Source organism: Cyprinus carpio, chromosome A21, assembly GCF_018340385.1.
Source record: "Cyprinus carpio isolate SPL01 chromosome A21, ASM1834038v1, whole genome shotgun sequence".
NCBI lineage: Eukaryota > Metazoa > Chordata > Actinopteri > Cypriniformes > Cyprinidae > Cyprinus > Cyprinus carpio.
The window spans coordinates 4,534,451-4,548,265 of record NC_056592.1 but is presented as its reverse complement, the minus strand read 5'-3'; the positions used below and the strand labels follow the sequence as shown (position 1 = coordinate 4,548,265).

At 34.4% G+C, this 13,815-nt stretch overlaps 1 protein-coding gene across 1 annotated transcript in view; it reads right to left on the bottom strand.

The window, feature by feature from the left end:
- ap3b1a (adaptor related protein complex 3 subunit beta 1a) overlaps window positions 1-13,815 on the bottom strand; it is a 53,879-nt gene that overhangs the window by 28,365 nt on the left and 11,699 nt on the right. The window contains exons 7-21 of the mRNA XM_042778653.1: window positions 11,279-11,461; window positions 10,809-10,953; window positions 9,088-9,190; window positions 8,934-8,988; window positions 7,260-7,331; window positions 7,110-7,172; window positions 6,793-6,925; window positions 5,708-5,817; window positions 5,443-5,619; window positions 5,176-5,362; window positions 2,526-2,656; window positions 2,213-2,354; window positions 1,976-2,135; window positions 215-398; window positions 73-115 (exon numbers count right to left, since the gene is read on the bottom strand). Coding sequence (XP_042634587.1) covers window positions 73-115; window positions 215-398; window positions 1,976-2,135; window positions 2,213-2,354; window positions 2,526-2,656; window positions 5,176-5,362; window positions 5,443-5,619; window positions 5,708-5,817; window positions 6,793-6,925; window positions 7,110-7,172; window positions 7,260-7,331; window positions 8,934-8,988; window positions 9,088-9,190; window positions 10,809-10,953; window positions 11,279-11,461 — 1,888 coding nt within the window. The remainder of the gene's footprint in view (window positions 1-72; window positions 116-214; window positions 399-1,975; window positions 2,136-2,212; window positions 2,355-2,525; window positions 2,657-5,175; window positions 5,363-5,442; window positions 5,620-5,707; window positions 5,818-6,792; window positions 6,926-7,109; window positions 7,173-7,259; window positions 7,332-8,933; window positions 8,989-9,087; window positions 9,191-10,808; window positions 10,954-11,278; window positions 11,462-13,815) is intronic.

Below are 13,815 nucleotides of genomic sequence, written 5' to 3'. Positions count from 1 at the left end.
ACAAAATAATAAAACCAAAATCATAACAAAATGAAAACTACAAAATTAAAAGAAACTCAGAAAACAACTCACAGTCATCCAGATCAAGCAGAGACACTTCCTTCTTCTCAACCTGCTGCAAAGAAACATTGATGCCAGATGTTACACACGCAGAATAATATGCAACAAAACTTCACACTCAGGACGCGTGTTTGTACTCTGTTGTACTTCTCACCTTTATGAATGGTTTAGACTGGACAGGTTTAGGCTTTGTGTTTTTCTTTTGATCTGTTCCTGAGTCTGAATCTGAATCCAGTTCTGATCCGGATTCAGATGAACTCTCAGACGAGGAACTCTCAGAGCCTGATTCACTTTCAGATCTGGATTCAACCTTCACAGCATTTCCATTCTTCTGCTTCCTGTTGTAGCCACACACAAACACAGAAACAACTGAACTATTTGAGTTTACTAGCTAAATTAATAACTGCAAATCAACCTACATCAAGTAAACACACTTCACTCCTAAATTTCATTTATAACCTTCCTTTGAACAGTTTCTTATGCACTAAAAACTACAACAAATTATGTAAAAACATGTTTAAATCTTTATTCCTGGGCCATTTTTTGACAACCTAAAAAACTGTTGAACAATTAGACATTACTAAAGAACATTTCAATATTCAAACCTCAAGGGAACAATGTCTGTTTAATTGTGAGATGATTAGATGGATTCATTTGGCCTTTGTTTTTTAGAGGCGGTGATTAAAAAAGATTTAATTTGATAAGAACACACACACACACACACACACGCACACACACACACACAGGCCATCTAACTGAAGTGTGCACAGCTCAACAGGTTGTGTGTGTGTGTGTGTGTGTGTGTGTGTGTGTGTGTGTGTATTAATGAGAGCATTTCACGGTAGCTGAGGATGTGTGCAAGAGCCTTAAATCATGCACAATAATGACAGAACAGCAAACAAAACAGACAAAGTGTGTATCACATACACACGTGTGTGTGTGTGCATGTGTGTGTGTGTGTGTGTGTGTGTGTGTGTGTGTGTGTGTGTGTGTGTGTGTTTGTTCTGAGCAAATTAAATCTGTTTAATTACCGCCTCTAATAAAGGCAGCAGGGTCAACTACAGAAACTTTACATCACAACAATTAACAGTGTAAACTGTGTGTGGACTGGATAGAGAAAGTCATCATGTTTGTGTTTTTATGCATTGCAAATGTAAACATTTAGGTTTATGTGACGAACTAAACATATTCTGCTGATTTTACACTTTTTTAGTAATGTTAGCAATATTGCAAAATAGACTTTTGATAACTTTGGAAGAATCGGTAAAAATGGGATCAAAACCAAAAACTGATCAATAAATGATTAGCATTGGATGCCACTGATTCTTAAAACAAAATGTGCATTCATGAACTTACAGCTATTAATGAGTTGCATTATAGCTACTCAGTTCACAGATATCTTTCTATTTTGAATCTTAAGCAAACTAAAAATGCAATGAAACATATAAATGTTTGTTATTTCTGGTAAATATGAATTGATTGATATAAATTGAATGGATTTTTTTTTTGGTTGGTGGTGTGTGTGAAAACATTAAATTATTGAGAATAAAAACCTTATTGTTGAGGCCTGGTGTGTGTGAGCGAGAGAAAGAGAGAGAGTGTGTGACTGTATGTGTGCATATGAACAGATGGAGGGGGAAATTATTGGTGCCACATTTTATTAGTCACGTTTTATGCTGCAGCATACACAATCAGACAAACACACACACTGAACACACACATTATTTACCTCCTGCACACATATCAAACCCAAGTTGTACAAAACACAACCATATATGCTGATAAAATGACCGAAGTCAATCTCACATACCATCTGTCTATATATTTATGGCACATTTACACTTCAAAATATTCAATAGCATGTGATGCAAGTTTAAAGCACCGGAATTTGTCAGAAGTGTTCAATGGGTGTTACCTGTCTTTGCTGTCTGGTTTCTGCTGTTGTAGTTTTTTGTTTTTTAGAGTTTTCTTCTTCTTTTCTGAGTCTGATTCACTGGAGCTCTTCTCCGATTGGCTGGAGCTGCTCTTGTTTGAATCATCGCTGTTCTCCTCGCTCTCAGACTCACTTACCGATTCTACATGCACACAAATATAGGTTAAGACAAGCCTCAAATCTGCCAAAACACAAACCAAGCCAAAGCTCAAGTTTTACCTTCACTACTGCTGCTGCTACTGCCCTCACTACTGCTTCCCTCTTCCTCCTCCTCCTCTTCTTCCTCTGAATCAGAGTAGAACTTCTCATTTGATTTGGCAGTTTTGGATTTTCTAAGTGCCGGGGCTCCAGCCTCTTTCACCTGCCCCAGTCACACACAAACAGGAAATGAGGTCGTCATAATTTGAGACTTGGCAACATCACTGCCCTGTGTATAAACTGTACGCTAAGGCCATTTAAGTTTATAGATATAAGACATTTTTAACATTATCTTCAAAAAATAAAATAAAATAAAAATACAAGGGAGTCTTACCGGTTCTACTACCTCAACATTTCTCACTGATTGGTCAGGAGCAACAGCCGGCCAATCAGAAAGCTCCAGGTACCCACTGGCCTGAGAATTGAGCGTATGAGAGAGTGTGCCAAGCTGAAACCGGTCTCGATCTGAAAAACAAACAAAAGAAGAGAACTGAGAGACAAGTGAGTAAATGTGTGTTAATGCCATCAAATATGATGCAGTGTCATGGCGGCTGAAAACTTAAAAAAAGGTTTTAATATCAACGCAACACCTGCTAATTTGGCCATCCGCTAACAAAAAACATCAATTTAATTGATGTGTAAAACTTTTCAGTGAAGGTAATCCAAAAATTATAAAAGTACAAGTTTAAATAAATGAATAAATAAAATTGAAAATAATTTATAAATTAAATAAAAAACATTTACTGGAACTGCTATTTGATTCTGCTTTCTAAATACAGTTATCATGAGATTAATCACAAATTATTATATTCTATTTCCAGAAAAATCATCTTGCAGAAAAGTGTCAATTTAAATATTTAGTAAATATTTTCCAGATAATATGAAACAGAACTTTAATACCTTTATTACTTTTCACTTTAAATAGATTATTAATATAACAATATTAATTATAATATTTTATAATGGATGTAATCATGGATATAATTATAAATATTATATAGTAGATTCGATTACATATAGTAGATTAGATTCAGCATTATTTTCATTATGAACATATGAATCTACTGTAATCTACTCCAATCTAATCCAATCTAAAAAAAATAAAATAAATGTGGCATTAAAAAGTTTGAAAACAGTTTTGCTATGCAGAACTAATAAACTATGATCTTTTAGTTTATGCATTCAAATCTTGGTTTTACAGTACTTCTTTGTCATAATAAACAAAAAAGCAATAAGTGTCTGCACAGGCCTTCAGGAGACCTGCTGGGTAATTGACATTAAACTGGCAGAAATGCCACGGCATTCAGGTCTGCCTGTGTGCCCTTCTCACAATATGCTGCTTACGTCCCGTAATAACCAAGGTATATGAACGCATAATTACTCTGGCTCTGCAGAATATAAACATTAGCGAAAAACGCCACCGCACACAGCGGATCTAAACCACAAATATTAAAAATGACAGCAGCAGTTAAATGTCTCGCAAATGTTATAGGGTAAATTTATGCCGCATTAATGAAATAAAGACTAATGGCTGTATGTTTCAGTATACTAATTTATTTTAATCTATAGTAACCATGGGTACAATCATGAAATCGCTGTATTAAAGCAAGAAACAGGAGCACAGATTTGAGATCAGTAGATTATCAATGCGCCCATTTGGACTATTGATGAGTTTTTCAGCTTTTCGCCTTCACCGCAGAGATCATATGTCACAACCTGTGTCTTCACGTGACTTAAAAAAACACACACAAAGACGTGTCGCTTTGAGTTTCATCACAGCCAAGCATAATCATCCCTTACAAACTTTATTACCTCCTATTAAGGGTGGGACACGCTTAACCAAGCACCGAGAACGATACTCAGCACAACAAATATTACCCCCAGCGACAGCCAGCATCAATCACATGGAGCGCATCCTTCGCGCTAAACCCAAAACCATCCATCCGTCAATCCATGTATCTACAGGAGCAAATGAGTAACACCCTTTTCCTGCTCGAGGGCGTAATTACTCCTGGTTAATTGCAGGTGCAGTGCGTGATCATACAGGAGGTAGTAGTAAATCGACGTGTGGGTGTGTACGGGGCGGACGGGGCGCCCAGATTCGACTGTCTGTTATCAAATTATGCAGAATCCAACAATTCAATTCTGCACAGGAGGAACAGAAGGCGAAGCCTACAAATCCATGCCGCTAATCCGGAGAAAAAAAGCCCAGTTCAGAGGCGGAAAAAAATAACTGTGTGCCGTTTGATAGAATCGGTTGCAAAGTATTTCTGCGTGCTGTATTGATGTTTACGGGTTAGACCTGCTGTCATGGCCTGCGGGGATGAATTCCCATGACAGTGTTGTGTGTTTCAGTTCTGAAGCCCTGCTGGAATGGAATGATGTGATGAAATAAGAGAAACGCGAGAGAAATCGATGTCAGCAGAACTCTTGAGTTCAGATAGATGTGGTCGTGTCATTTAGAATGAGAGCATGACGCTAAACTGACAGCTTCGGATTTTTTTTAACTGCTCCAGCTGTTTTATCATGCAACAAAGCTTTAAACATGAGTTATACAGCCTGGAGGTTACTGATCTGCGGTGGTAACTGAAGAGTTTGAATCTTGCACAGAATGATTTCAGGCATCCCACATCTTACGAGCACTATATTTCCATAACTTGTAAAATCATATTATATTATATCATATTATAAATTATATTCACTACAGATACTTAAATTATTCTTTATGAGTAATACACTAATTTTGGCACCCTTGGTAGATATGAGCAAATGCGGTTGTGAAAATAAATCTGCATCGTTTATCAGTTGATCTTTCATTAAAAAAAAAAAAAATTCACAAAATTCTAACCTTTCATTGAAGTAAAACAATTGAAACTGGGGGGGAACTCTATAATGAAACAAATGTTTTTCTCCAATGCATGTTGGCCCCAATTATTGGCACTATATTCACTATAGAAATTTAAATGACTTTTCAAGGTTCTTACCTTTGAAGGCAGACTGCAGGACAGGAGCCGGTTTGGGCGCCATCAGGATGCGGCGAGCGTACTTGCTCAGGGCTCCGCTCTTCTCGTTTGGGACGATCAGCTGACGAATGAACCGTGTTCGGTCTCTGATGTCATAGTTCTGATCGTACTTGCCCAAGTTCAAAATGTACTGAGTCAGTAATTTAGTCTGTATGAGAGAAAGAAAGTGAGATCAAACACAGCCAAAAGACACACACACTCAAAGTGTGATTTGATTTTTGATTTTACCTGTTTGGAATTGGTCAGGTAGAGTTTGGCAGCAAGGTTGACGATCTGAAGTTTGACAATGTCCTCCTCGTTAGTGAAGGTCTTGGCCATCTTTCGCAGGACGTCGGGGGCGATTTTAGGCACATGTTCACAGTATTCACCCATCAGCCACAGGATGCTGGCCCTTGCCATCGGGACCTAAAGAGGCAGTGTTACACTTATATGAATCACACTGTAGTTGCACACTATAACACTACAGTTGTGTAACATTGCACTCGTGTCTCACAGTGATGTTGTCGAAGAGTTTGGCCATGTGTTTGATGATGTCACTGTGCTGTGATGGCTGAGTCTGCAGAAGTTTCTTGATGACTACGACGCTTTCAGCGACAACAGTCTCTACAAAGAGAAGAAATGCATGAATACACTGATAGTCCAATATACTATGTTTTTACTGTAGTAACAATAACTAACTGAAGTAACCAGTGTTGAGGAGTAACTAAGCAGCAACTTTAAATTTTTGAGATGCGGAATTAATACACACTATAAGTAATGTCTTCGCTTCAGTGAGTTATTTTAGTGAATCGATTCGTTCAAGTCCTTGTGATCCATTTTGTAGGTAAATGCTGCAGTGTACCATATTTTAGAATAAAATATTTATAAATCTTTAAGAAACTACATATTAAGTGTTTTCTACTTTTATCAGTTGAACATTGTATGCACTTTAATGTATTTTAAATGTAATGCTGTCATCCTTATTGATCCATTTTTAATTATATTTAACAATATTTAATTCATATTTTGATTTATGATTTAACGTCACGAACAGCAACATCAACATACAAAAATATACATATCTACTAAAAATAACAACAATAGTAATAATAACAATTCTATAGAATCTTTCAATTTAATGCTTGATAAAAATTCTAAAATTATTTCTAGAAGAAATCCTTTTAAAATGGTCCATTCATATATTTTATATCTTATATTTTACATTGTCTAATATAATTCAAAAATGGGTGTTCTTTTAGAATATGTTTTCTAATCTTCCCCTTCAGTAAATATGAACAAATTATATTATATATAAAAATAAATCCACACACACACAAACGTACATCATTTCTAATACGTAATTACTAATCATATTGTTTAAAGTTCAAAGCATGTTCTTTGAGGAGTTTTATGAATCACTGAGACTATGACATGTATTTGTCAGAAAGAATATTAAAATTTTTCATCTGTGGTGATAATGTCTGTATCAGTTTTGTCACTGACGATCAGGACATTGAACTTCAAGATATATTGCCATTGGCAGGAAACCAGAAGCACTGTCTAATAACTAAACGATAACTTCAGTATGTGTGTGATTACCGTCTCTGTTGGACAGCAGCAGGACCAGGCCGTTGAGGCAGGTGTCAGTCACCTCAGAGATGTTAGTGGCACAACGGCCGATGGCTTGGATGGTGGCCGCCGCGAACGCCTTATCCTGACTCTTCACATAAGTCTGGAACACACATACAACTGCTTAAAGCTGCTATTCCTCAGCTGCGTTTCTAAAGCTAGTGAGCTGCCCACCCAGGCAGGGTTATTAGGTATCATAGAATTATTCACACTCATAAAATTACTCGTAATTATTCCCAAACTTGAGTTTTTCCCCTTCAGGATCAATTGAATCTATGAAACTTTACCTGGAATTCTCTCAGTATGGTGGAGATGTTTGCTTCATTAGCCAGGTTAGTCAAAATCTCCAGCTGAAGGATTTAAACAAAAGCAAAAATAAGCAACAAAACCTCAGCAAGCAAGCAGAAAAGACACATGAAGGTAAGTCAGTGTTTTACCTTGAGTGTTTTGATGTGTGTTGCATCTGTAGACCTCACATAGAAGCTCTTCATGAAGGGCTCAAACATCCCCTAAAAAACACCACAGACATTACCTCAGGTCTATCTCAGATTGTAGTACTTCAGATTCTTGATTTTTATCTGCAGTCATCACCTCAAGACAAGACTGCTCAGATTCTACATCTACATTTACCTCAGAAATTACCCTCACTTTTTTACCTACATAGGGTTTTTCTTAACAAATGGTTTAAGATAATTTCTCAAAATGTAGACCTACTGTACTCAGATTTTACCTTTAGTATTCATCTCAGATGATATTAATTGACTTAAAAATGTTAGCTCTAATTTCCAGTCGGTTTACCTCAACAGTACCTCAGGTTTTACCTCAAAGTTTTCCTCATACATTACCTCAGATTATTTCATGACTAATTTACGCATCTGTTGAAAAAAACAGCATATGCTGGTTAAGTAGGTTTTAAAGCTGGGATGCTGGTTTGAGCTGGTTTAAGCTGGTCCTTAGCTGGTCATGAGCTGGTTTAAGATGGTTCTTAGCTGGTTTAAACTGATCCTTAGCTGGTCATGTGCTGGTCCTAAACTGGTAGGACCAGCACATGACCAGCTAAGGACCAGCTTAAACCAGCATCCCAGCTTTAAAACCTACCTAACCAGCATATGCTGGATTTTTTCAACAGAGCTCACGTTTCAATTGCGTGTTTACCTCAACCAATATTTTTACCTTAAGGTTTTCCTCAGACACTACCTCAGTTTATTCGAGGCTTAATTTAGGCGTTTACCTCAGATTTTAACTCCGTGCTTAGCTCAAAAGATGCATTAGATTTTTATCACACAGTTTATGTCAGATATTACCCTCAGTTGGCATACATAGTTGAAGCCTCTAATTTTACCTCAGAACTTTTTGTAAGATTTACTTCATATTTTACCTCATGATTTCTCTCAGAATTGAGGCCTACCTCTGATTTCACCTCATTTTTCTTATTTTTTCTCATGATTTATTTTAGATTTTGATTTCCCTCAGATTTGTGGACTACCTTGGATTTTTACCTCAGAATTTACTGTATGGTTTACTTCATATATTACCTCATGATTTCTCTCAGAATTGAGGCCTACTTCTGATTTCATCAATTTCATTGTTTACCTCAGATCTTGAAATTTAATCTACATTTTGCCTCATACCTCATTTATATTTTACCCGATTTTACCTCATTGTTTACCTCTGATCTTACCTTGAAATTTAATCAAGATCATTCCTTCAGAACTGAAGCCTACCCTTTGATTTTACCTCAGAACTTACCTCGCAAGTTACTCCATATTTTACCTCATGACTTCTCTCAGAATTGAGGACTACCTCTGATTCTACCTCACTGTTTGCCTCAGATCTTACCTTATGATTTATTTTATATTTTACTTCATGATATCCCTCAAAATTAAGGTCCAGCTCTGATTTTACCTCAGTGTTTACCTCAGATCTAACCTTGCAATTTATTGCCTTATGATGTCCTTCAGAACTGAGGCCCACCTCTGATTTTACCTCAGAATAAGCACCTGAAGTGGACTAACACATTTAGGCCAAGCTGATTCTAAATCATTAACATTGTTCATAACATGTTCAGATTTCATGAGAAAAGCAGGATGAATGTTTCAGTGAGTCTGTACCTTCCTCTGAATGGACATGGTGGCGATGTTCTGCAACACAACGTACTGAACTTCCCTAAAAGAGCCGAGAATGACCACAAAAACAGGAATTAGATCGGCAGATTTGATTGTAATATCATCTCCGTCTCGTGATCTCATAGTGTGCATGTGTTACCTGTGGCTCCTCAAGAGCCTCACCAGGGACTTGGTGATGATGCTAAGTTCATGTTTAGGAGCCAAATGCCAGTAAAGCTGAGATACTGCCATCACAACCTGACAAAGAGAGAGGATTCATGTTAGAAAAAAAGAGCTATGTCTTAAAATGTTAAATGTGAGATACTTAAAAGAATACCAAGAAACTAAAACACAATATTATCATGGGTTTTCCATGGTATGTTTTTACAAAGGGAGAGAAAGGTGAGAAAAAGACAAGTGGACATAAAAAGTAGCTCATGAAAGAGAGACAGTTTAATGGAAGACGCGCTGGAGAGTCCCAGTGACATGTGAAGTGAGAGAAAGAGGAAGAGGAGGGCTTGAGTGAGGTTGAAAAAGAGATAGATGGTGATAGATTAGGAAGCCTTCAATGTATGTAATGATTTTGTCTTCCCCAAATTACTTTGACCCCAATATATGAACAGGACAGCAGACTTCAACACATCAACCGCTAAAGCAGCAGAGAGAGAGAGAGAGAGCTGATAAAGACAGAGTGCAGACTGAGTGTAGAACAAAGCAGGACAAGTTTTAATCAAAACATATCACACACACTACAAAAAAACACACATACACAGAGACCTTGAGCTTCCAGGTTGATGGAGCACTTGAGTCACCCTGTGTGTGTGATGTAGGAGGGAATAACATTTTCTGAGCACATTTTTAAGGCTGAGTGTGTGAAACATGATGGAGTTTGCTCTGATACAGCCTTGGTCCCACTAACATTCTGATGTACAAACACACACACTCGCACTTAAACACAAAACACACACTCAGATGCATCCTGAAGGCCTTCGCTATTGCTCAGAGTTGACCAGGAATGAGCATAAGAGAGGGAGAAAGAGAAAACTGAAGAGTGAAGATGTGTGAGGAAATGGAAATATGTGAGCATCTTAAAGGAATGTTACAGATTAAATATGAATTAATAGTAGAGTTGTGATGTTTTGTGGTGTTTTTTATGATCATAAAAAAATGTTGTTATATATAAATTAATAAATTATATAATGCAATAATATTACCATTTGGAATTGTTACATTTATAATATTTAATATATTCATATTTAATATTAAATGCTAAACTATATTAGATTCCTATCTCTTAATAATAATAATAATAATAATTGTAATTATTATTATTTACTTTAACTAATATTGATACAAGAATATGAAACAATAATTATGATTATTAGTGTTGTATAAAAATTCTAAATGGCAAAAATGTTTATTATTGATAATACATGCCACTTTAAGAATATTTGCTTTATTAGTATTTATTATATAATTATGCTCTAGTTATATATACTTATGCCTTTTATATATTATGCTCAAACTATATTGAATGTAATATATTAATATATCTTTAATAATAATAATAATGTTCAAAAAATTAATAAAGATTTTAATTATTAATAAATAATAAACATATTATATATTACTATATTAACTTTTAAAATATTTATATAATAATAAAAACAACAATAATAACAATTCATATTGCTGTATCTATATTTAAAATTGCAGAAGTTACTTAATATTTAGTTTTTAAATAATTAGTTTTTAATATGATAGATTTGGTCCAAGAATATTATCCAAGAGTATTCCTTGTGTGTGTGTGTGTGTGTTTGTTTGTGTGTGGTGTGTTACTTAATATTATAGTATAATTACTGTTTTTAATATGATAGATTTTGTTTCTGCTCTGTAACAGTGGTTTAGTGTTTCTGAGCAGGAGTCTGTGGTCTGGATCCATGATGTACGGTCTGGTCTGCTCCACTTTCCTTTCCTCCTCTGAATCATAAAACGCTTTCTCATTGTTCTCGTCAAACATGGCGTCCTACAATCACACACACAATTATTAAATAAAAACATCTAAAAAAATCCAGAGATCATTAAACCAGCAACTTTCTCTTGTGAAACAATCACATAACACCAGTCAGAGTTACAATATATAGTCCTCTCAATCCCTCCTTCCTACCTGAAACCCTCAATGCTAGCATTGAAAAAGAAAACAAAATGAAAATAAGATAGTAAAATAGTAAAATATTTAAGCAGCAATCTTGTGTTCAAATGAAACCACTAATCTTGATAGCTGAGCTTTAAAAATATGTGAAATAATAATTAAATACTGTCTGTGCTGAAACACACAGACAGTAACTCACCTCTCTCCACGGGCTGACAAACTGCGTCCTGGCGTATCGTGTCAGCATGTGTATGATGACCACCTGACCCCACTCCTCCACGTCCACCAGCAGGTTGCACAGCTTCCGATAGTTCTTATGGATCAGGTCGATCCGGTCCGGACAGACCTCCTCAAACGCCATCACCACGCTGCCGGCAACCAGCTACAAAAAACACATGACAAACAGAAAGGTTTAGAAGTCTTTTCAGAAAGTGTTTTTTCACTCTGTGGTACACTAGTAAAATTAAGTTTAGAGTTCTTCATTTTGATTGGTTGTTACAGATTCCAGGGGTGTCAATCAACTCATTCTGAATATTAGTTTAAGTCTGAATATTACATGAATTCTCAATATTAGTGGCTGTTTTAAAACAAGACATTTAATAGTTGTACATACAAGAGTATTTTAGGGACAAAAATCTGAAAAATGTCTCTCTTTATATATATATATATATATATATATATATATATATAAAATAAAGAATTTTAAATTAATATATTTTTTTATATATGTTAAAAACTATAGTAAAACAATATATATATATTCATAAAAACTAATGATAAATATAAAAATATAACAATAATAAATATGGTATCAGTGAAATAAATGACTCTGGGCTATTGATATATTCTGGACTAATTAAATTACACTCTCAATAATTCAATTGTTCAGGCGTGGAAAAATAATCCCAATTTGCACAAGATCAAATATTTTGTGTTTTTAGACATGATAATAATTTATAAGAGAATTAAATGGTTATGAAATGTTCAAGCAACAATTAATGATCCACTAAAAAACCCAAACTACCCATAAATATTTGTGCACCTGAATGACAAACCAACAGACCAGTGATTCAAACAATCCATTAGAGATCATTAGAGAAACATTATATTTCAATTATATTGATTTATCTGAGATAAACAAAAATTAAAGTGTATAAACAAACACAAAAATTAAAAAGAAAAACAAAACCAAGAAAGCAAGAATGTAACATTTAAATCTGAGTGGTTAGTACATGTGCACACACACACACACACATATATACATACATATACATATATATACAGTATATATCAACACACACAAATATTAGTTTTATGTTTCGGTACTCATGTGGAAAGTGTCGGTTTGAATATTGACTGGTATTGTATTGTAATTTTACCTAACTGAACCTTGCTATAAATATATATTACATTTGCACAAACATGAAAAGAAGAACAAAAGCATCTGTACACATTCACTATTACACTGTGTCTAAAGTTATAAAACTGTGGAGACACACACAAACATATGCTGCACACACACACACACCTCTACAGTGTCTGGGCAATTATCACTCACCCGCTTCTCCTGCAGCAACCCTAAAGTTGTGCTGGAGGTTTATAATTGCAAATTAAGCTGATTAGGTTATATATGCGTCGTAATTACAAACCTCAGTGTGGTCTCAAAACAAACAGATGCTTGGAAGATGACAACCTGTTCTGCTTCCCACCAAGCTAATATAACCCACCACTCTCACTTTAGACTAATGAACTACAGTATATGAGAGAGAGTGTGTGAAAACAACAGAGAGAGAGAGAGCTTGAGCAGGTCAGGTGCTTCATTCATCATCATGTGACTTCAGCTCCAGCTCCGAGGAAGAAAATTACATGTAACTGATCACTTACAAAAAGGGTGCAAAATTAACTTTTTGCCACATCAGCCAGTGGCAGGTGAATTGAGAAAATGTTATATATATATATATATATATATATATATATATATATATAATATACATATATATATATATATATATACCAATAAATATTTTGATTTTTTTTTTATATAAATATTTTGACATATTTTATTTTTATATAATACATATTTATTATTAATATTATTTATTTATATTATTATTATTATTATTTTATTTTTATATGTATACATACATATATGTGTATATGAAGTATTATATATATACATATATACATATATAATTGTTCTGATAAACAATTTACAAATAAATTATTTAAGCTATTATATATAATGTATACTTTTATATTTATCTATTATATAATATACATATTGATTTTATTTTTTTAAAATTAATTCTTGTTACACTTAACAAATTCATATCAATTTGAATAAATACAATATTATTTTACACACACAAATAATCTCAATCTAATTTATATACATCTTTCTTATTTTATTTGTAATTTATTGGCTCCTTAACATGAACTTTAATTTTAATTCTTCTTTCCATTACTATAAAATGCTGATAAATATCAATCGTGTACTATTAATCAATATTGTACACAATAATCCCATTCAAGTCTATGAGATACATGAGTTAGGTCAAAAGTAATCTAAAAGTAATCTAAAAGAAGTCAGATTAACATTAAATTAGAACATTAACATTATGTAGAAACGTTTGTTATGGAAAAGGCAAGGCAGTCAAAAGTCTTAATTTCTTTTGTTTACTTTTATATTTTTGGTCTATCTTTGGATTTACTCTTTTTACCGCTCATCTTTAGCGT